General features: G+C 47.2%; 1 protein-coding gene across 2 annotated transcripts; it reads right to left on the bottom strand.

The window, feature by feature from the left end:
• Nucleotides 1–1,195: 1,195 nt before the first annotated feature.
• On the bottom strand, nucleotides 1,196–18,511 carry LOC111145796 (RNA polymerase I subunit E). 2 transcript variants are annotated; one of them, XM_022501013.1, is made up of 12 exons: nucleotides 18,340–18,511; nucleotides 17,671–17,774; nucleotides 16,423–16,499; nucleotides 14,213–14,298; nucleotides 11,990–12,048; nucleotides 11,091–11,235; nucleotides 7,558–7,665; nucleotides 6,868–6,964; nucleotides 4,777–4,910; nucleotides 3,778–3,859; nucleotides 2,879–3,010; nucleotides 1,196–1,676 (listed from the first exon to the last, which is right to left on the bottom strand). In XM_022501013.1, the coding sequence occupies exons 1-12, from the start codon at nucleotides 18,413–18,415 to the stop codon at nucleotides 1,517–1,519; spliced, it is 1,260 nt and encodes a 419-aa protein (XP_022356721.1). In that variant the 5' UTR covers nucleotides 18,416–18,511; the 3' UTR covers nucleotides 1,196–1,516. The 2 variants fall into 2 exon arrangements, with proteins under 2 accessions (XP_022356721.1, XP_022356722.1); XM_022501014.1 differs by lacking the exon at nucleotides 18,340–18,511 and adding an exon at nucleotides 17,179–17,291 and having other exon boundaries at nucleotides 17,671–17,729.
• Between the last annotated feature and the right edge of the window lie 1,478 nt (nucleotides 18,512–19,989).

Genomic DNA, 19,989 nt, shown 5'->3' with positions numbered 1-19,989 from the left:
TAGGTCTGACGCAGTGCCCAAGAGAGGAAGAAGTAAGAATACCTCCACGGGCTCAATTACAAATGGAGTGGAAAGAATAACTTCAAAAGTTCAGGAGAGAAAAAAAAAATCTACTTCCTTCCCCCAAAGCTTTCACTTTTATAAATACACTCACACGAAGGGACCCAAGACCACTCCTCCTTATGAAAACACTACCTGTCTGGTGTTTGCAAGATGAACGATGCGCCCATCTTGCTCTCAATGCCCTGACGCTCCAACAATATCCTCCAGTAGCTTCTCTCTTCTTAAATAAAACTCATTTACTCCTGCGGATTACAGAAGTAACACATGCACCTGGTAGAAAATCATGACATTACAGCTGACTCTTGAACAGCATGGGCCCGCTGAACATGTTTTTTTCCAATAAATAAAAGCACTGTATTTTCCTACCATCCTCTTTTTTCTATCTTACTTTAAGAACACAGGATGTAATCCGTGTAACATTTGAAGTATGTATTAACTGTTTACCCAAGTTGGGGGTGGGGGCGGGGGCGTCAAAACGACACACGGATTGACTCTGCGAGGGGATGGCGCCCCTCACCCTGGGTTGTTCGAGGGTCAAACGTTCACAGGAGGAGGAAGCAAGATGGAGACCAGCTTCCCGGTCTTTGGGCTGTTCGTGCTGAGCAGCCCAGGAGTGGAAATGGGGTGCTAAAGCAGGGGAGGTTGCCCTCAGCACTGTGGGCCCAGTCACTAGCCCCAGGAGGCCCAGCGGCAGTGCTGGGAAGCAGTGGGTGTCCACGCCTGCCTGAGGAAGCAGCAGCAGCCGTGCGCCCTCAAACCTCACAGCTCCAGAGGCCGCCGCCTGACTCCCACACGTGCAGCCTTTCATAATCCTATAGCTTTCTGTCCACACATTAAACCCCCTTTGAAGGAGAGCTAGAACAATGTGTTTTCCGTCCTTCACTCTGATTCATCTCTCTCAGGAAGGAGCTTTCAGAGCTGCCCCCTGCCCTCTGTGTGGCCTGAGCCAGGCAGAGCGACCGAAGGCGCTGATCGCATCCTCTGATTTGGCTCCACTTCTGACGGCAGCCTCAAGCTCACGGGGCCCCTTTGGCAGCCCCGCGGAGGGGCGGCCCATGCTTAGCTACTAATGATGCCTAAGGCCTCCTCCCAGCCCAGCTGGGCTGTAACCTCCTCACTATGCACTCCAGGGGCCCTTCACATTTCTCTTTATTAACATTATCCATTAGATGTGCCCCAGGGTGCAGCCTGTAAGATCTGCCCACTCTGACCTCCCCAGGCCCCACCCTCCCACAGGAACCGGCTGCCATTCACAATCCAGCCACACCAAAGAAGAGAGGTCAAGTCCAACAGGGCCATCACTGTACACAGCACAACTTGAGACGCTGCCTCCTGGCTTCATACCCACACCAAGGCAAGGCTTCTTTTTCTTCTCATTTTAAAAAATAAAACTGGAAATGAATAGAGGTAGTGGCTGTGTGTGACCAAAATGCTCCGTGCAGAAAGCAAGCTTCTAGGTGATTCTCCTCCGCTTGGACTGGCGTTCCGAGGCCTGGGCTGGAGGCAGTGGGATGGACAGGGTGCCCAGTTTGTGATCCTCCTCCCTGCCAGCTTCCAGAGACACCCTTCTTTTAGAGATCTTCAGTCTCATGGCTTTCGCGATCTCCATCATCCTAAGGAACAAACACAGAACAAATGGGGCAGAACGTCCTCAGCAGGTCTGCTCAGGGAGGCCTGACAGGAGGGAGCAGCACATCACGCTCCTGGCCACGAAGAATCCCCAACGTGGCCCCCAGAGCAAAGCAAAGAAGGAAACAAGATCCAGAGTCATCAGAAAGACCATTTCAATGTAATGTCTCGTCATTAGAAAATATCCATATAAGTGATGGAAAACCAGGCTATCCTGACACCATTAAAACTCTGTTTACTTCTGATAACCAGGACCGAGCATTTGCTAGAATTTTGGTAGAGCTTTTACAGGCTCCAAGTACCTTCTTTCTTTTATTTTCAAACTCACTGCCTATGAGAATGCCTTCTATGGACAGCCCTCAGGAGAACCCCGCCAGGGACTGCTACAAGAGTCCAGACAGAGGTGTTCTCAGAGGCTCTCCTGGAACACCGGCAGCCTTGGACACCGGATGCCCCGAAACCACCGACAGAGGCCAACATACCCACAGTTCATGATCCTGGAAGTTCGGCCCCCTACTTAGTCTGAATCCCTCCTGGCAGGGCTGTAAAGGGCCCAAGACCACAACTCTGCCAACTCTCCCAGGACCCTCCCAGTCTGTCCCTGCCGCTCAGCAGGGCTGCTGGGTTACAGAAGCTGTGTGACATCCCTGGCAAATGGCAGCCCCACTGTGCTTCCCACACCTTGCCTGGCAGCCCCTTCCATCTGACTCAGAGAAAGTTCTTTTTGCTAAGCTGAGATTGGGTTCTCTTACAATGCCCAGCCCTGGGCTCCACCCCTTGGACCATACAGGCCTCCTCTCCCCAGTGACAGTAATTCCGAGACTGCTTGTGTATACAGGGACAGAATGCTAGGGGAAGCCTCAGGCCTGAAGGCCAACTATTCCCCTTCTAGGCTGTGTGAGCCTGAGAAAGTCACTGACTTCTCTAACTAAGGGTTCTCCCGTTGTTTTGTAGGGAAATCACTGAGATCATCACAGACTTAATACTACACCTCACAAGACAAGGCTTACTCCAAAATGTCTGGTTGCTCATCTGTTTACTCACTCGGGCACTGACAACTGTCCCCCGGTCCCAAATCCTGTCCATACTACACATCCCCAGTTCCCTCGATGGCACATCCTGCTTTCCGGTAGTACTAGAAATACATCAAGCCCCCACAGGGAGCTTGTAATTCCGTGCTGCTCACCTTCTCTCACTGAGCTTCAAGTCTCTCTGTAACACTGTCAGGTCAATCTGGAAGTTGCTTATGTGCAAGGCAAGTATGATGACGTATGCAGTGATCTTTGCCTTCATAGAATCTGAAATCAAGTTCCGCAGGCTGCAAAGGCAGTGGCAGTAAAGGAGAGACAGTGCGTAAGATGATTATTCTGAGAGCAAAATAAAAACATCCAAACCCGTTCTCATACACACACAATGTCTTCCCATCTTGGGGAGAAGAAAAGAAAGTTGAGCACCATTCGAGGTCCTGTCATGGTGCCCATGCCGTCACACACAGTGGAGCAGTGAGGAAACCCCAGCATCCCCTCCAGGTGGGACAAAGAAAGCCACATGTATACTTTCCCCAGGCAGAGTTAGAGTCTCGCAATGATAAGGACCCTCAGAGCCTGACCTCACTGATCAGCTGGGCTGCTGGGAAAACAGTCATCCCAAACCCAGTTGCTGATGTTTCCTCATAGCAGGAAACACATTCTGAGCCAAGGGCAGGAAAGAAGGCCAGATATGCTGCTCTGGGTCCTTTCCCCAAACTCATCACACTGGCCTATGCTTTTCTGCTCCACTGCCTTCCCATGGAACACCAGTTCTGTGGGGTATGAGGAAGGATTCTTTGAAAGAAGTCTCCATGGCAGGACTTCCTAGAGCTGCTAATAGGAACTTCTCCAAGGGGCACAGAGCATGTAATATGTAGGGTTTCCTCAACTATCTTGACCCCAGGCCCCTGCAAATGGCCATGAGTGCTCTCCTCAGCAGTGTCTGCGGACATGGAAGCCAATCCATGCTCTAGTGCCCCTGCCCAACCCTTCCCGCCTGCTTTCTCCTCCACAGGCAGAAGCCCCGGAAGTCAAGCCCCGGAAATCAAGCCCTGACCTGCCATTGTTGTAGGTCAAGCAGGTGAAGTGCTTCAGCAGTTTGCTGTTGATGATGTGGGGGACTCCAGGTCCCAGGGCACCTGTAACACAAAGGTGAGTTTGTGCGTTTTGTTTCCAAACCCTTGTACCACACCTCCTCCGTGAGCTGGGACAAGAGGCCAACAGCTGTGCCACCACAAGGAACAGAACCGTGTGGGAAGAGAAGCAGGGGCCTGTGAACCAGGACAGCCACCTGCCAATGCAAACGTGCTCAGGGTACTTCAGCCTGCAGGCTGCCTGCGCCTGAGAGACATCTGTGACGGGGCAGCGGTGAGAAGGAGGAACAGACTCCGATGAGGCCTGATGTCACAGAATTCATAAGATGCAACACAGACTGTGGCAAAAGCCCAGGGAGAGGGAAAGAAGGGCAACTGGAACGTGCAAATGAGCAACAACCAAGTACCGACAACATACAGCCTCTTGGGGGCTCCAGCACTGTAACGAGACGGCACCAGCTTGGGCCTGAAACCACAGGTGGGTTTCCAACTCCGGGGAGATAGGAATGTGGGGCACCCCCCACACACCTGCCGTAGCCCTTACTGAAGGTGACACGGGTGACCAGGGGAAATGGACTCTCTTCTCTCTCAGTCGGAAATTAGCTGACACAACACAGCCCTGCCACCAGCCTTCAGGTGAGCAAAGCCGATTTTTCTCCCCACAGGATTGACCTTTGTCCAACCGTCTCTTAAAATTTTCATTTGATTTGACTGGATACTATACTTTGCCCAATGCAGAAGAAAGAGCAGTCAATGTTAGCTCTGAACAATCGTACAACCCAGCCTGTCCCCACTTTCAGATGAGGAAAGAGCCGGGCCAATTGTCTCGGCATGCTGGTGGCGCCCACAGGAACCCGTTATACAGAACTAAAGATCTGCACAAGCACAGGCTTTTCTTCTCTCATCAGAGCCAGTTACACAAGTAACAGGCTGGAAATAACTAGAATAAAATGTCTACTTACTTTTCCGCTTAATCACTTTCTGCGCTCGAAATTTGATGAGTGTGTCCAGAAACCATATGCATCGGGCCTGGCGGTCTCGGCTCTCCTCATCTGATGGCAAAGACTTCAACGCTTCTATGACAAAGGAGCAGTGGCTAAAAGAAGGGCGGGGTGGGGGGGGGGCAAAGGAGGAATGCATTTAAGACCAGCTGTCAGGAGCCACTCCCGCTCTCACAATGAAAACAGCAGGCATCTGCCACAGCTAATACACAACAGTCGAGGAAGGGCCATCCTGCTAATGCTCCTTGTAACACCGCGAGCACAGGGCTAGGGCACTAAAGGGCTAGACAATAAATATTCCAGCCTCTGTGGGCCCTGTGGTCTCTGGCTGCATCTACTCAGAGCTGCCCCTGTAGTGCAAGAGCAGCCATTAATCATACACAAATGAATGGCCATGGCTGTGTTCCAATAAAACTTTATTCGTAGGCAGCAGACGGACTTGGCACAGTCTGCCAACACAGTCGACTGCCAGACAGTCCGCCCCATCCTGATGTTGTGCTCAGGGGCTCAGGCTCTTGAGTTAGACTGCCCGGGTTTGAACCCCCCCTTTTAGTGGCTTAGGCAAGTTTCTATATTCTATACATCTCTGTACACCATCTCTGCCTAAAAATTTAGGATAAAGATAGTAGCCTCCTTCTAGGATTTTTTGGTGCATTGAATGAGACAATGCAAGAAGAGCGTTTAGAACAGTACTTGGCACATGTAAGAGCTCCTTCAGTGTTAACCGTTATTTTTATGTACTGTTCCACCACCAGGAGGATCCTGAACTCAGAGGTGAGAAGGCTCTTCAAGGTCATCTTACAGCAGCCTCATTTCACAGATAAGAAAACTGAGGGTCTGAGAGGGAAGACCACGCAGTACCTCTCGCAGAGCTCAGGGACTCTGTTCTCCAGACTCTCAGCCCAGAGCTCATTCCTGCACCTGCTGTGCAGCCACAGTTACACGAAGACAACCAAGAACCAGGAATAAGCTTTTCTGCACATATATCTTTGGAACAAAAACCAAAAAAAGCACTCTCGAAAACTTGGGAACCAACCCAGGGTTGACAATTTTTCATTTTCTCAAGATGAAATTATTAAAAGAACTCAAAAAGTAAGAAATTCCATTGTCCCTGTAAAAGAAAAGCTGCTCGAAGGGCCAAAGGAGACAGGGAAGTATTTTAAAATACACACTATTTAAATTAGTTAACTTTTTATTATTTTTTTTTATTTTTTTTTTTTTTATTTTTTTTTTTAAAGATTTTTCTTATTTATTTGACAGAGAGAAATCACAAGTAAGCAGAGAGGCAGACAGAGAGAGAGGAGGAAGCAGGCTCCCCGCTGAGCAGAAAGCCCGATGTGGGGCTCGAACCCAGGACCTGGGATCATGACCTGAGCCGAAGGCAGCGGCTTAACCCACTGAGCCACCCAGGTGCCCCTAGTTAACTTTTTAAAAAGATTTATTTATTTCTTTTAGAGTGCGAGCACGTGCACAAGCGGGGGAGGGGCAGAGGGAGAGAGAGGGAAAGAAGCAGACTCCCTGGTAAGTGCAGGGTTTGAAACGGGGGCTTGATCTCATGACCCTGAGATCGTGACCTGAGCTGAAATCAAGAGTCAGACCCTTAGCCAACTGAGCCATCAGGGTGCCCCCATAAATTTGACTTTATGTATATTGTGTATAAAGTGACTTTATGTATGAAGTGTCCACTAGCACCTAGTCACAGGTTGGCACCTGGGCCCTGCCAGGGACAATCACCGTCAGCATAACACTGGGGACACCAGGCCAGCTCCGGCTCCAAGTCCCACACTGCAAGGCCTCACCACCCTCTGCTCAGCCAAAGGCACCATGCACTCAGAGGCGACCTCTCTCCCCCCTGAATGCCACCCACAGCCTTGGGACAGAGGCCCGAAACATTTTCAAGAAAACACTGGCTCATTCATGTTCAAATGTTGAAAAGACATACACCCCTACCAACGGACATCCCTAAAGGTCCGCTTCATGTCTGACTACTGTCGAGTTCTGACATCACTGCCTCAGACACTCCATCTACCCCAGGGCGGGGGAGGAGGTTACCTGTTCTCTTCAATCATCTTCAGTATTTCCTCTGAGGAGACATTCCTGAAAGCTTCGGAGGGGCTCTGAAGAGCTTCATACTCTGCGGTGGACAGAACTAGTGACAAGTCAAGAACATAATCTGACCAAAATGGAAACATCCAACGAGCTTGCTCACCTCAGAGTGGCCCCATGTTAGAGATGGTAAAGCTGAGGCCCAGATCGGGGAAGACCACACAGTATTAGGGGGCTGAGCACAGGGAATCAGTTCTCCAGACTCCTGGCCCAGAGTCCATTCCCTGCTGGGGCTTTTCTGCCTCCTCAGCTGATTAAAAAGCCACTGCAGTTATTTTCCCTCTGACTAGACCGACCAGTAGGAAAATTCTATGCTCTACCTTTTACAGATCATCTGCCCTAGACTTAGGGCTGACGTGAAAGTCTTATTTTGACTATCCACAGAGAGTGGCCCCCCCAAGGCTGAGCTTGAGGGTATCTGGCACTTTGCTGAGGAATGGGCTGGACTCTCAGAGGCTGAGGGCCGGTCCCACAGCTGGTGAGGAAGCCTAGCTGACTTCCCAGCAATGGCGCCAGGGCGAGTACTCCTGTGAGCGTGATGGGACCAGCAACGTCCTTAGAGAGACTGTCTGCCCACTCACGTGTGCACCTCTCAACTTGGGAAATAAAGCAGCATTTCTACTGCAACAAGGATACGGTCTTCAAACTTATACACGTCTTCAGGCTTGGTGGCATCAGCATGGCAGGGAGGAAGGTAGAGGGAGTCATCCTGCAGGTCGTCATGGATGGCGTCATTGACCAGAGCTTTTCAATAAAGGAAGAGATGGTGCTGGTATCATGCTGTTTGGGTTCAGGCTCCCCAGTACTCTGTAACTTGTGTACTCAAGATTAATTGGCCCAGAAACTCCTAATCGGGATGCTTCTGCCAATGCGGCTTGACCAGGCTGACGTCCACTCATAACACAAACCTAACCAGGCCCTGGAGAAGGCACACGCAGCACGGCTCCCCTCAAGCAGCCCGCACAGTAGCTGGGAGGGACAGGTGAGCTAATAAATATTTACAATATAAGAGAAGCTAGGGGCGCCTGGCTGGCTCAGTGGGTTAAAGCCTCTGCCTTCGGCTCAGGTCATGATCCCAGGGTCCTGGGATCGAGCCCCACATCGGGCTCTCTGCTCCACGGGGAGCCTGCTTCCTCCTCTCTCTCTCTCTGCCTGCCTTTCTGCCTACTTGTGATCTCTGTCAAATAAATAAATAAAATCTTTAAAAAAAAAAAAGAGAGAGAAGCTAAAAGTGAGGAAGAGAGCCATTCACGGCTTAACGTCCAGAAAACTCCACAAATTGTGAGTAAAAACGAAAAATAAGAATATAAAACTGTGAACGACTCTATAAGAAAAACCACGTAAGGATTAAGTAAGCTAGGGCGCCTGGGTGGCTCAGTCAGTTAAGCATCTGACTTCAACCTGGGTCGTGATCCCAGGGTCCTAGGATTGGGCCCCGTATTGGGCTCCCTGTTCAGCAGGAAGCCTGCTTCTTTCTGCCTGCTGCTTCCCCTGCTTGTGCTGTCCCTCTCTCTCTAATAAATTAATGAAATTGTTAAAAAAAAAAAAATTGTAGGGGCACCTGTGTGGCTTAGTCATTGAGTGCCCCTTTGGCTCTGGTCATGGTCCCAAGGGCCTGGGATCAAGCCCCATATGGGGCTCCCTGCTCGGCAGGAAGCCTGCTTCGCCCTCTCCCACTCCCCCTGCTTATGTTCCCTCTCTCACTGTTGTCTCTGTCAAATAAATTAAAAAAAAAAAAATTAAGAAAGAAAAAAAACAATTGTATTAAAAAAAGAATTAAGCAAGCATATAAACATAGAGAGGAATACAGGAACATTCTAATAGTTCATCTGGTAAAATGATGGGAAATGAGTGAATTCTTTTTTTTTTAAGGTGTGTTTTTTTTTTAAGATTTTATTCATTTATTTGACAGAGAGAGAGATCACAAGTAGACAGAGAGGCAGGCAGAGAGAGGGAGAAGCAGCCTCCCTGCTGAGCAGAGAGCCTGATGTGGGGCTTGATCCCAGACCCTGAGATCATGACCTGAGACGAAGGCGGAGGATTAACCCACTGAGCCACTCAGGCACCCCACGGGTTTTTTGGTTTTTTTTGTTTTTTTTTTTAAAGATTTTATCTATTTATTTGACATAGACAACAGTGAGAGAGGGAACAGAAGCAGGGAGAGTGGGAGAGGGTGAAGCAGGCTTCCCACAGAGCAGGGAGACGGATGCGGGGCTCAATCCCAGGACTCTGGGATCATGACCCAAGCTGACGGCAGATGCCCAATGACTGACTGAGCCACCCAGGTGCCCCTGTTTTTATTTTATTTTATTTTACTTATTTGGGAGACAGAGCACAGGTAGGGGGAAGGGCAGAGGGAGAGGGAGAAGCAGACTCCCCACTGAGCAGGGACCCCACGTAGGGCTCGATACAAGGATCCTGGGGTCATGACCTGGGCCTAAATCATGAGTCTGATGCTCAACCAACTGAGCCACCCAGGCACCCCTTTTTCTTTTCTTTTTAAATGTCCTTTGACAGCTGAGAGTCAACTGAACAAAAAAATTCAAAAGTTTATTTATGCTTTCAAATAAATGGAGACACATACTTCTATGTTCCAGATAAGAAAATATAATATTTCAAAGAAGATGTTGATTCTCTCCATTTTATTCTCAATGGAATTTTGAGGCAATTTGACAAAGTAATTCTTAAGATCACCTGGGAAAAAAAGGCATGCTACTCTAACCAATGTTTGTCAAAAATAAGAATGGATGGAGGAATTTGTCCCATCAGAAAACAAGCTGGAAGATGAGGCTACTGAAATCCAAAGCCTGGTGCTGCCCTAGGAACAGAAAGGACAACTGAACAGAACAGACAGAATGTACTCAAGTGAGAAGGATGACTTTTTAAATCGTCTACAAAAAAAGGATGGAGCTGGAGACAGCTGGCTAATCCTTTGGAAAATATAAAATTAGGTCTGTACCATATGCCAAAAAAAAATCATTAAGATTTAAATGTTAAAAGTAAAATTGTGAAAATACTGAAAGAAAACATAGGGAAATATTTATATAATCTCAGGGTTTAAAAAGATTGTCTAGGGGAGCCTGGATGGCTCAATGGGTTAAGCCGCTGCCTTCAGCTCAGGTCATGATCCCAGAGTCCTGGGATCGAGCCCCACATCGGGCTCTCTGCTCGGCAGGGAGCCTGCTTCCTCCTCTCTCTCTGCCTGCCTTTCTGCCTGCTTGTGATCTCTGTCTGTCAAATAAATAAAATCTTTAAAAAAAAAAAAAAGAATGTCTAAAAACTACTAAAATTCTATTTTATTTTATTTTATTATTTATTTTTAGGTAGGCTCCTCGCCCAGCATGGAGCCTAACACAGGGCTTGAACTCACAACCCTGAGATCAAGACCTGAGCTGAGATCAAGAGTCATCCACTTAACCAAATGAGCCACCAAGGCATCCCTAAAGTCCTGTTTTACTTTACTTATTTTTTTTAAAGATTTTATTTATTTATTTGACAGAAAGAGATCTCAAGTAGGCAGAGAGGCAGGCAGAGAGAGAGGGGGAAGTAGGCTCCCTGCTGAGCAGAGAGCCCGATTCGGGGCTTGATCCCAGGACCAGAGATCATGATCTGAGCCGAAGGCAGAGGCCTAACCACTGAGCACCCAGGCGCCCCTAAAATCCCATTTTAATAGAAAAACTGTTCTTATGTAAACTTTCTCTTATGTTCTTATAATGCATCTGAGCAATAAATACATTTTTAAGTAATATAATTAAATGCTCAAGCTGCTCATGAGTTTAGGAACAGAAAAAGATCCGCTGATCCCATAGGGAAGCACTGTCTCAGTTCATCATCCTCACATCAGTTTTCTTGCCCCAAACCTCCCTGTGACCACCCCGAGACCGAGGTCTTCTCCCTCTGCACCCCGCCAACTGGAACCCTGGCGCCCAAGACACAGCGTGCACACACCTGTCCCTGCACTGGTCTCCTCTACCTGACTGTGACCCCCCTGCAGGCAGACGTGTCTTACTATATGCAGAGTCTGTTCCCCAAGGAGGCGCGCAGGGAGAGGCAGGAAGGAATCCAGCCCTGATGCCCCTTATTTCCATCTGTGGGGCAGGTAAAAGATCTCAAGAGAAGAGGAAGAAGCCTCTGTGAGCAGACTCTTATCCCAAGTCCCAGCTGCTTACCGGTCACACCCTTTGCATCAATAATATTCTCTGCAGCTTTAGCGACTGCACAGTTGAGAGATTCACTGCCAACTTTGTTCATTCTTCTGGAGTTCAAAGCCCGCTTCTGTTTGGTGGTTCCAAAGGCTTCGATGCAAGAATCCATCTGTGCAGCGACAAATCTGGTTTGTCTGGGGACAGGCTGGGCACTACTACTCCTAGCTGTGTGACTGTGGGGAAACTCTCCACCTTTCTGAGCCAGGACTCCCTCACCTGTGAACTGGGGGGACTCATACCTTTCTATCACAAAGGCTTGTATTAATAGTACTCGCTTTGTAAACTGTCATGGGCTATTTACAAATCAAAGGTGTCCTTTTGCACGGCGAAAGCCCGGACTAGACTGAGGATTGGTAAATTCCACGCACAGCCTACCGTCTTCCAGCCCTACACTCACAGCAGATGTTGCTTATCACTCACTCTCTCCCACTGAGCCTGAGGACAGTCTCACGTCCTTCTCAACAAGTGCTCCAGGCAGCGCTGAAGCCTCAACTGACTTGCCATCTGGGGTGAGATCACCCACGCTGAAAATCCTGAAGTTTACTTTGTTTTAATGTGAGAGCTTCCAGGCTACAGCCAGGATTTTCTGCAACTTGCATTAAATCCAAAATCAAGTGTTACACTACACCTATGTCAGCCCAGCAACCCAGTACCGAACACGGCACGGAGCTGTGTCTAGCTGCCCCAGACGGAAGGACAGCGCTCCATGAGGCCGAGAAGTCTCCACAGGTAGACCGTCCGGGGAACCACAGACCCAGTGAGCTGGGAAAAGCCCTCTGCTCAGCCAGCTCATTTTGCACGGAGAAACGCAGTCCTAGAAGGAACGTGCTTCAGCTCCCATGTCTCAGTTCTGTCACACTTACCTTTTCTCTAAAACTTTTGGTCTGACTCTCTTGTGTCAATTCACTCTCAACTGATTCATCTGTCAAAACACAAACCAAGCAAAAACAGAGAGGGGGATAAAAAGCAAGCTGTAAGACCCACAGATTATAACAGTGATTAATATTTATTTCAGGGTTAATCTAAGAAAAACGGATTTCTTTACTGTAGGACTTCCCAGAGTTTAACATGACAGATTCTGTGAACATTTAGTCTGTGTCTTTAGTATACAGTTAGAGGATATGGAGAATAAATTAAGGAGTCAAATGAAAGGTCATTTAATCCAACCTCTTCGTTTTACAAATAAGGAAAAAGCCTCCCAATGAAATGATGTATCCCAGGTCAGTTCACCAGGCAGTGGCCTAGACAGGATTAGAAATCAAGTCCTCGGCTATCTCCAATAAATAGTTTTGACTTCCTTACTAAAGACCTAAAGGCAGACATAAATGTGAGGTATGTGTTACATGAAGCTCTCTCTGATCTCCCATAAACTACTCATATAGGGGCAGGACACAGTAGTGGACAGGAGCATAAGCTCTAGAGTGACCTTGTCTGAATTGCACTCCCAGTCCATATATATGAAATATATATATAATATAATATAATTATAACTTAACATAATGTAATTATAATATACATTATATTAATACTAGTAATGTATAATTACCAGTTGTATAATTATATTAGTACTACTAATATATAATTATACTATTTGTATTAAGATATTATAATTATAAGTTACTTTGTATTATAACATACATATATATCAGCAATATGTCCCCTTCAAACTCTGTGCCAGTTTCGTCATCAATAAAACCACCAGAGAGTTATTACATGAAGTAAATGATGACATGCATTGAAAGTGCTTAGAACAGTGCCTAGCACATAGTAAGGAATCAATAAATGTTGCATGTGTGAACGTATGTGTATATATTTATGCTGGCTAAAATAAAACATTACTTATAATTTTTTTACATGTAAAAACAAAAATTTGTTTGATCAACAGATTAAAGAATAATTTCCTTTGCCTCCTTAGAAGTCAGAAAAGGATTTGGAGAATAATTTAAATGTAGCTGTATTCAAAAAGCAAGGAATTCTTAACCTATAGACTCTGGACCCCTAGGAAAGTCACAGATGGATTTCAAGACTCAAGAGCCCTTTACAATCATATGCAAAATCTCATATATATTCTTGAATATTATGTAAGTTTCCAGGAAGTAGGTCCAGGTCCTTCAGATTCTTAAAAGGACTGACACCATTGTGCTGAGGGAATAAAGCTGAATTACTACCTCGGAAGGTATTAAGCAGATCTACCAATGACTGTTAACAATCCTTCCTCATCTGTACCTCCCGCCCCACTGTGGTTCTCAGTATTTAAGATTTAGGGAACAGGAGTCCCCTGGGTCTGACCCTCTGACCTATCATTCTGGAAGATTCCACTCTACCAGAGCATTCTAAGATGCCAAAGCAGAGAAGCAGTACAAGCTCTCCCACTGGATTAGGGAAAAAATGGATTCTCTCCTGAACAGAAAGTGTAGAGATTTATCAACATGAAAATTACTGTCCAACTTGTAAGTAACTTCCATCACCTGCTAGAGACCCTAAGACCTCTACTCCAACTAGAACAGCAAAGAGTTAAGAAAGGCCTTTGAATGAAAAAAATATCAGACATGCCCTCCAATATTCTGCTCTGATCACTGTTCAAGTAGCTTTTTTTAAAAATTAATATATAATGTATTATTAGCCCCAGGGGTACAGGTCTGTGAATCGTCAGGCTTACCTGTTCAAGCAGCTTTAACTAAAACTTTTTTTTTTTTTTGATTCACTGAAATATGTATTGAGCAGCTAGGGAGATACAAAAGTGACTAAAACATCATTGAAGAGGTAAGCGGATGCACACATCATAGAAAGCCAAGTGTAAGGGGTCACTGCATCACAGCAGTCACGAGATAAGTGCTTTAGGAGATCAAGAATGAGACTGCTTCCAGAAGACTATTTTCTGATCTCAAATCTGTAAACGCTGTACGGACAGGACCTGTGACTGTTTTGCGACATCTCCAACCCCTAACTTGTGCCTGGAGCATAGTAAGCCAGGAAGGCGCCCTTTAAAAAATAACTACAAAATATGTTTTACAAATCAAAAACTAACTCATCTAACAAACCTAAAACATGCAGTGTTTTTGTGAGCCTTCATGACTAGGCCCTACCTGAAAACAGTGGCTGCATGTTGAACAACTCAGCATCATATACCTCCATCTGGCCAGAAGTCTTGTTCAGAATTCCCACAAAATGCCTGAATAAAGAAGGAATAATACCAATGACAATCAGTTATTCAAACATATTGTTTATACAACTTCCTTTTTCCTATTTAAAAGTTCTCACTGGTCCTTCTGCCCCTATCAATACACTTAAGGAACACACCACTTGCTGCTGAGGAAAGTACTTCCCTATAGCAGCAATTCTTAGCATGAGAGGGAAAGGAGAGAATGAATGAGGGAGCTCACGAGGTGGTTCTGGAAGGAAAAAGAGGGGGGGAAAAAAAGCTCCCGGTGATTCTGGTAGTCAACTACACTTGGGCTCACTGCCGTAGTGGGAAACGCTTTGGGGTTTCTAGATATAAGAATCTAGAATTACACTAGCATTTATTGCACACATAAATTTTATGGAGGCAAAGACAAGTAAAACTGGGAATTATGGGGAGACCAGTCTGAACTAGAGAATCTTCGGAAAGGCATGATGTGGTGTTAAAACAGTTTTAAGTATATACAAATTAATCTGACTTCTATCAGGGTGGTTCCATGGGGGCTTTGAAAGGGCCTGTTTTGTGGTTCACTGCTGGGTACTATCAGAGGGACACAGTCTGCGTTACACCAGTGCCTGACAGTCACAGGCTGCTTGGGTGGACAATCATCACTGCACCGATGGGGAGCCTGGGGCTTAGAGAAGGCAGAGTTGTTCAAAGCAGGTGATCAGTGGCAGAGCTGTATGGAAACCCTGGAGCCTTTGACACTACCAGATCCTTTTCTTGTTAGTTCCAGCAGAAATTTATGGCAAGCTTTGGCCTATTAATTAGGCCGCCTTTTGGGAACCAAACAGTTATAAAGAATATTGCAAAGTAATGAAGGTGATCAAAAGGTACTTTCAGTTACAAAATAAATAAGGGGATGTAATTAACAATACTGTATTTAACAATAGTATATCATATATATTTATTATATACAAATGAACAATATTATATATGTGAAAGCTAACAATATTACAAATGTGAAACTTGCTAAGAGAATAAATCTTAAAAGTTCTCATCATAAGAAAAAATAGTCTCTGTGTGGTAATGGATAACTGCTTATTGTGATGACCATTTTGCAACATATACGAATAACTAATGGTTATGTTGTACACCTGAAACTAATGTCATGTTATATTATATCTCAATTAAAATGTTTATTATTCAGAATTTTTTTTAAGTAATCTCTGCTCCCGGGGTGCCTGGGTGGCTCAGTGGGTTAAAGCCTCTGCCTTCGGCTCGGGTCATGATCCCAGGATACTGAGATCGAGCCCCGTGTCGGGCTCTCTGCTCAGCAGAGAGCCTGTATCCTCGTCTCTCTCTCTCTCTCTCTCTGCCTGTCTCTCTGCCTACTTGTGATCTCTGTCAAATAAATAAATAAAATCTTTAAAAAAAAAAAATCTCTGCTCCCAATGTGGGACTCAAACTCACAGCCCTGAGATCAAGAGTTGCATGCTCCACTGACTGAGCCAGGCAGGCACGCCTAAAAAATTATCTTTTTTTTTTTTTTAAAGATTTTTTTATTTGACAGAGAGATCAAGTAGGCAGAGGTGCAAGCAGAGAGAAGGAGGAAGCAGGCTCCCTGCTGAGCAGAGAGCCCGATGTGGGGCTCGATCCCAGGACCCTGAGATCATGACCCAAGCCAAAGGCAGAGGCCCAACCCACTGACCCACCCAGGTGCCCCCTAAAAAATTATCTTAAAGAAAACTACAAATAAATGAGGTTTTAGGAAATCCTACAAATGTAACTCATTTTTTTCTTTTCAGGCATGTCCGCATGCTGGTGTGAAGGCCCCTGATTCTGGGAACACAGGGACATGGTAAACCTCTCCAGATTTCCCCCACTGCCCCTAAAATAAAGACCAAAACCAGGGGGCGCCTGGGTGGCTCAGTGGGTTAAGCCTCTGCCTTCGGCTCAGGTCATGATCTCAGGGTCCTGGGATTGAGTCCCATATCGGGCTCTCTGCTCAGCAAGGAGCCTGCTTCCCCCCTCTCTCTCTGCCTGCCTCTCTGCCTACTTGTGATCTCTGTCTGTCAAATATATAAATAAAATCTTAAAAAAAAAAAAAAGACCAAAACCAGCAGTGCCAGGCTCACCATCACTCTCCTCCCCTTCTCCCATCCCTTCCCCTACCTGCACAGAGTGTTGCACTTGAGAGCTCCCATCCCAAAATTGTTTCCTACGTAGGACAGTCGGTCTGTTTCAGCAGCCTAAAATGAAAAGGGAAAATGCACCACTAGAACCAATGTTGAAACGTATTACGCATCTTGTCCCCTCTTCCCACATTTGCAAAAGCTTTAGAATCCATAACCGAAGTGGATTAGAACTAGAGAGCCTCTGGGAGATGATCCAGCCCCACTATCCAAGTGAATCTGGGGCATCTCTGGGAGAAAGGCAAGAGGACTTTTGAAAGGGAAGCCCCAGATAATGCTGGTTTCTAGCTGGTCTTAAAAGTTCTTGGGGGAGCTGCACCTCAGGCCTTAGGAGAGAGGTCCTCAGCTCCCAGCAGTTAGAGGTATGCAATAAAACGGTTCTGTCAACTACCTCCTGGACCCAAAGTCCAAGCCCTTCCTGAACTTCTTCGCCCATCTCTCCCATGACTGCTCCCATCCACACTGGCTGCACCACACACCAGAACTACGCTGGTGACTCACGCCTCAATCACAGCCAAGCTTTCCTGCTTCCCTGTGTTTATCCTTGCTACTCTCTTCACTTGGACTGCGAAACCTCAGTTGTCAAACCGTCCTCCATCCTCCAGAGCTCAGCTCTGCCGCGCCCTCCCCCAGGAAGGCCTTCTGGAAAGCGGAGACTTCTCCAAGCTCACTTTCCCACCCTCAGCTCTTGGCTTGTCTGCCTGTATGAGTTGCTGAGCTTAAAACCAGTTCTCACCTCTCTAAAGCAGCCATTTTGAACGAAGCAAATCCCCTTGGGGGGCATCTGGGAACGTGTGACATTCTAGGTGTCACAAAGAAGAGGTGCTGAACATCCTGTGAGGCATCAGTCTGGCCCACAACAGAGAATTATCTCGGTCAGAAGGACAATAGTGCTGAGGCTGAGAAACCCTGCTCTAGAGTAGGAGCTCCCCCGGAGTGCGGCCAGGTGCGATTCAGCGGTTCCCCTTGCACCTTACAGCACCAGGCCACAGTGGGGGCTCAATAAAAGCTTGCTGAACGAACAAACCAAGGGAAGGGCACCACTTCACCAAAAGTACGTAGCTGAATGGAGCCTGTCCCATACCCCAACCCGCTGGGGACTCACAGTTCTTCAAAGGCTCATCTGCTATCCCTCCCCTCCTCTTCCTCCCTCTTGCATCCATCCACACCCAGGGCCCTCTGGACCAAGACTAGCCCAGGGGAGACAGCTGGCTACTGCAGCACTTACCAGGATGCGCTGACTCTTCTTCCTGGGGTTTGTGGAGTCACTGCTCTTGTACAAAGTAAAACGCATGTTGCCTGGATTCTGCAACTTCCCATTGGAGAACTGGACTGTAAGATTGCAGCCCAAGAATGAGAAGAGAGTAGATGGACCCACGATATATGGTGGGGAAGAGCTGGGCTGTTTATTGGGAGGGAGTAACTGAAGGAATGGGAATGGTAAGGAAGTCCAGGTCCTGACCTAAACGGGGACTGAAGGAGGTCCTGGTTCAGCTGGGAAGACGTGATGGGGAGGTGAGGCCAGTGCTGCCAAAGGGCTGCGACGGAAGGAAATAACTAGGGGAATGGAGCGGAGGTCTACCCCAGATCTAGAGAGACGGGGAAATCTCTCCCTGGTGGAGAAGGAAGCTGGGCAGGTGTGAGTGAGTGACGGGATGACTGGTACAGCCTGGGGAGGAGGGTGCCTGGGATGTCCTCATCTAGCTGGGAGGTGGTGACAGAAAGCTGGTGGGATGACAAAGGAGCCCTGGCCAAGTCCCAAGGAGTGGAGGAGACTGGAGGGGGTCTTGGCGCAGCTGGGAAAGGGGCACGACAGGGGCAGGAGGCCTGTAGAGGCATCCAGACCGAGAAAGGGAGGGAGTTCTGGGGAACTCTGCTCCGGCTCCGCAGTCTTTACCCAGTACTGCTCTCTGGCTCTCGTCGGGCTCCCCACAGTACAGCCACCTCGCACTCGGCAACACCTCAGCCGCCATCTCGCCAGTCCCGACGCGGAGAGTTTAGACAGACCCGGCCCGGGCCGCCAGCCTTCCATGCGCTGTGGCAGAACAGGGAGGCGGAAGAGGCGTGGCCTCATCAGCCCCGCCTTCCTTGTGCGGAGACGGCGTGGCCCCGCCCCACCCGACACCGCCCTTTTCCGTCTTCCCCAGAGCACAGAGCCGTACCATCTCCGCCCACTCTTCGCCCCGCCCCTCCGCTGGATACGCCGCAGCTCGCTGGCGCAGAAGGGGTTGTGTGGCATTACGGCAGTTACCAGTGCAGAAAGGCCAAAGCACGACCTTAGAACGTGGACTCAAAGCAGGGTATTTTTTTTTTAAGATTCTATTTACTTATTTGACAGAGAGAGAGAGAGATCACAAGTAGGCAGAGAGGCAGGGGGAAGCAGGCTCCCTGCCGAGCAGAGAACTCGATGTGGGCCTCGATCCCAGAACCCTGAGATCATGACCCAAACAGAAGGCAGAGGCCTAACCCACTGAGCCACCCAGGCACCCCCAAAGCAGGGTATTTTTGAAGGACAAGAGCTCAGGTCCTTTCATCTCTGCTACCCACATTGTCTTCTTTCAGGACTCAACAAATGACGTCACCAGTTGTCCCAATAAAGTTTTTACAGCAGAAATAACCTTTGTACCTGGCCCTTATTTTGTGGGCAGATACTTCAAAACTAGATAAATACTCTGATCATCACACTACCAACTTTCTCATTTATTTATATCAGTCTAGACTTGTATATTCCCATTTTATTCAACAGATTAGAATCTGCTACTATCATTTATTTTCAAGTTCAAGTTTTATCAGATTGAGCCAGTGGGAACCCCATTAAGTTGGCTTCTGGGTACTTTTAGCATGTCCACATCATTTTTTTGAACATGTCCTTACTTTCTGGCACAAGATATTTCTACTGGTCTTGGAGTTTCCCTGCCCCAACCCTTGAATCACCCGTTTCTCCAAAGAATTCTGGTTTCTTTTGGTAGGGAATGGTATTTTTAAAAAATATTTTATTTATTTGACACAGAGAGAGAGATCACAAGTAGGCAGAGCAGCAGACAAAGAGGGGGAAGCAGGCTCCCTGCCAAGCAGAGAGCCTGATGCAGGGCTCAATCCCAGCACCCCAAGATCATGACCTGAGCCGAAGACAGAGGCTTTAACCCACTGAGCCATCCAGGTGGCCCAGGGAATGGTATTTAAAAAAAACCAAGATCTGTGGAGTAGGTAGGGACTGCTTTGGGGATGTCACGGCTCTTAGGCCTGAATGAACTGAATTAGGGAATATAGATAAGTAAGCACACTTTTACAACTAACAGTGATTAATTTCTAAATTTAGGATGTCTAAACCCATGTATTTCTAAAATTTAGGATTTCTAAATCCATACTGAAAGCCCTGAGATCATACTGACCTCTAATTCCAACTGAGCACCACAGGTTTATTCTGATTTTCCTTCCTCCCATATTTGTAACTTCCTTTGCTGACACTAAGAAACCTGGTTTCCATTAGCCTTAATATACTTATCTGATGATATATGAATATACTTATTTGATCAGTCCTCCTGCA

The sequence above is a fragment of the Enhydra lutris genome, unplaced genomic scaffold, assembly GCF_002288905.1.
Source record: "Enhydra lutris kenyoni isolate GAN:26980312 unplaced genomic scaffold, ASM228890v2 scaffoldscaffold13, whole genome shotgun sequence".
Lineage (NCBI taxonomy): Eukaryota > Metazoa > Chordata > Mammalia > Carnivora > Mustelidae > Enhydra > Enhydra lutris.
This window is presented reverse-complemented; position numbering and strand designations above follow the sequence as displayed.

What these genes read in the sequence shown, in the direction of transcription:
- LOC111145796 (XM_022501013.1), bottom strand. Translation starts at nt 18,415, where the DNA reads ATGGCGGCTGAGGTGTTGCCGAGTGCGAGGTGGCTGTACTGTGGGGAG. An exon ending in GAGCCAGAGAGCAGTACTGG is followed by an intron (nt 17,775 to 18,339) that starts GTAAAGACTGCG and finishes GCAATCTTACAG; the next exon opens with TCCAGTTCTCCAATGGGAAG. An exon ending in GAAAGTGATTAAGCGGAAAA is followed by an intron (nt 3,860 to 4,776) that starts GTAAGTAGACAT and finishes TTTGTGTTACAG; the next exon opens with GTGCCCTGGGACCTGGAGTC.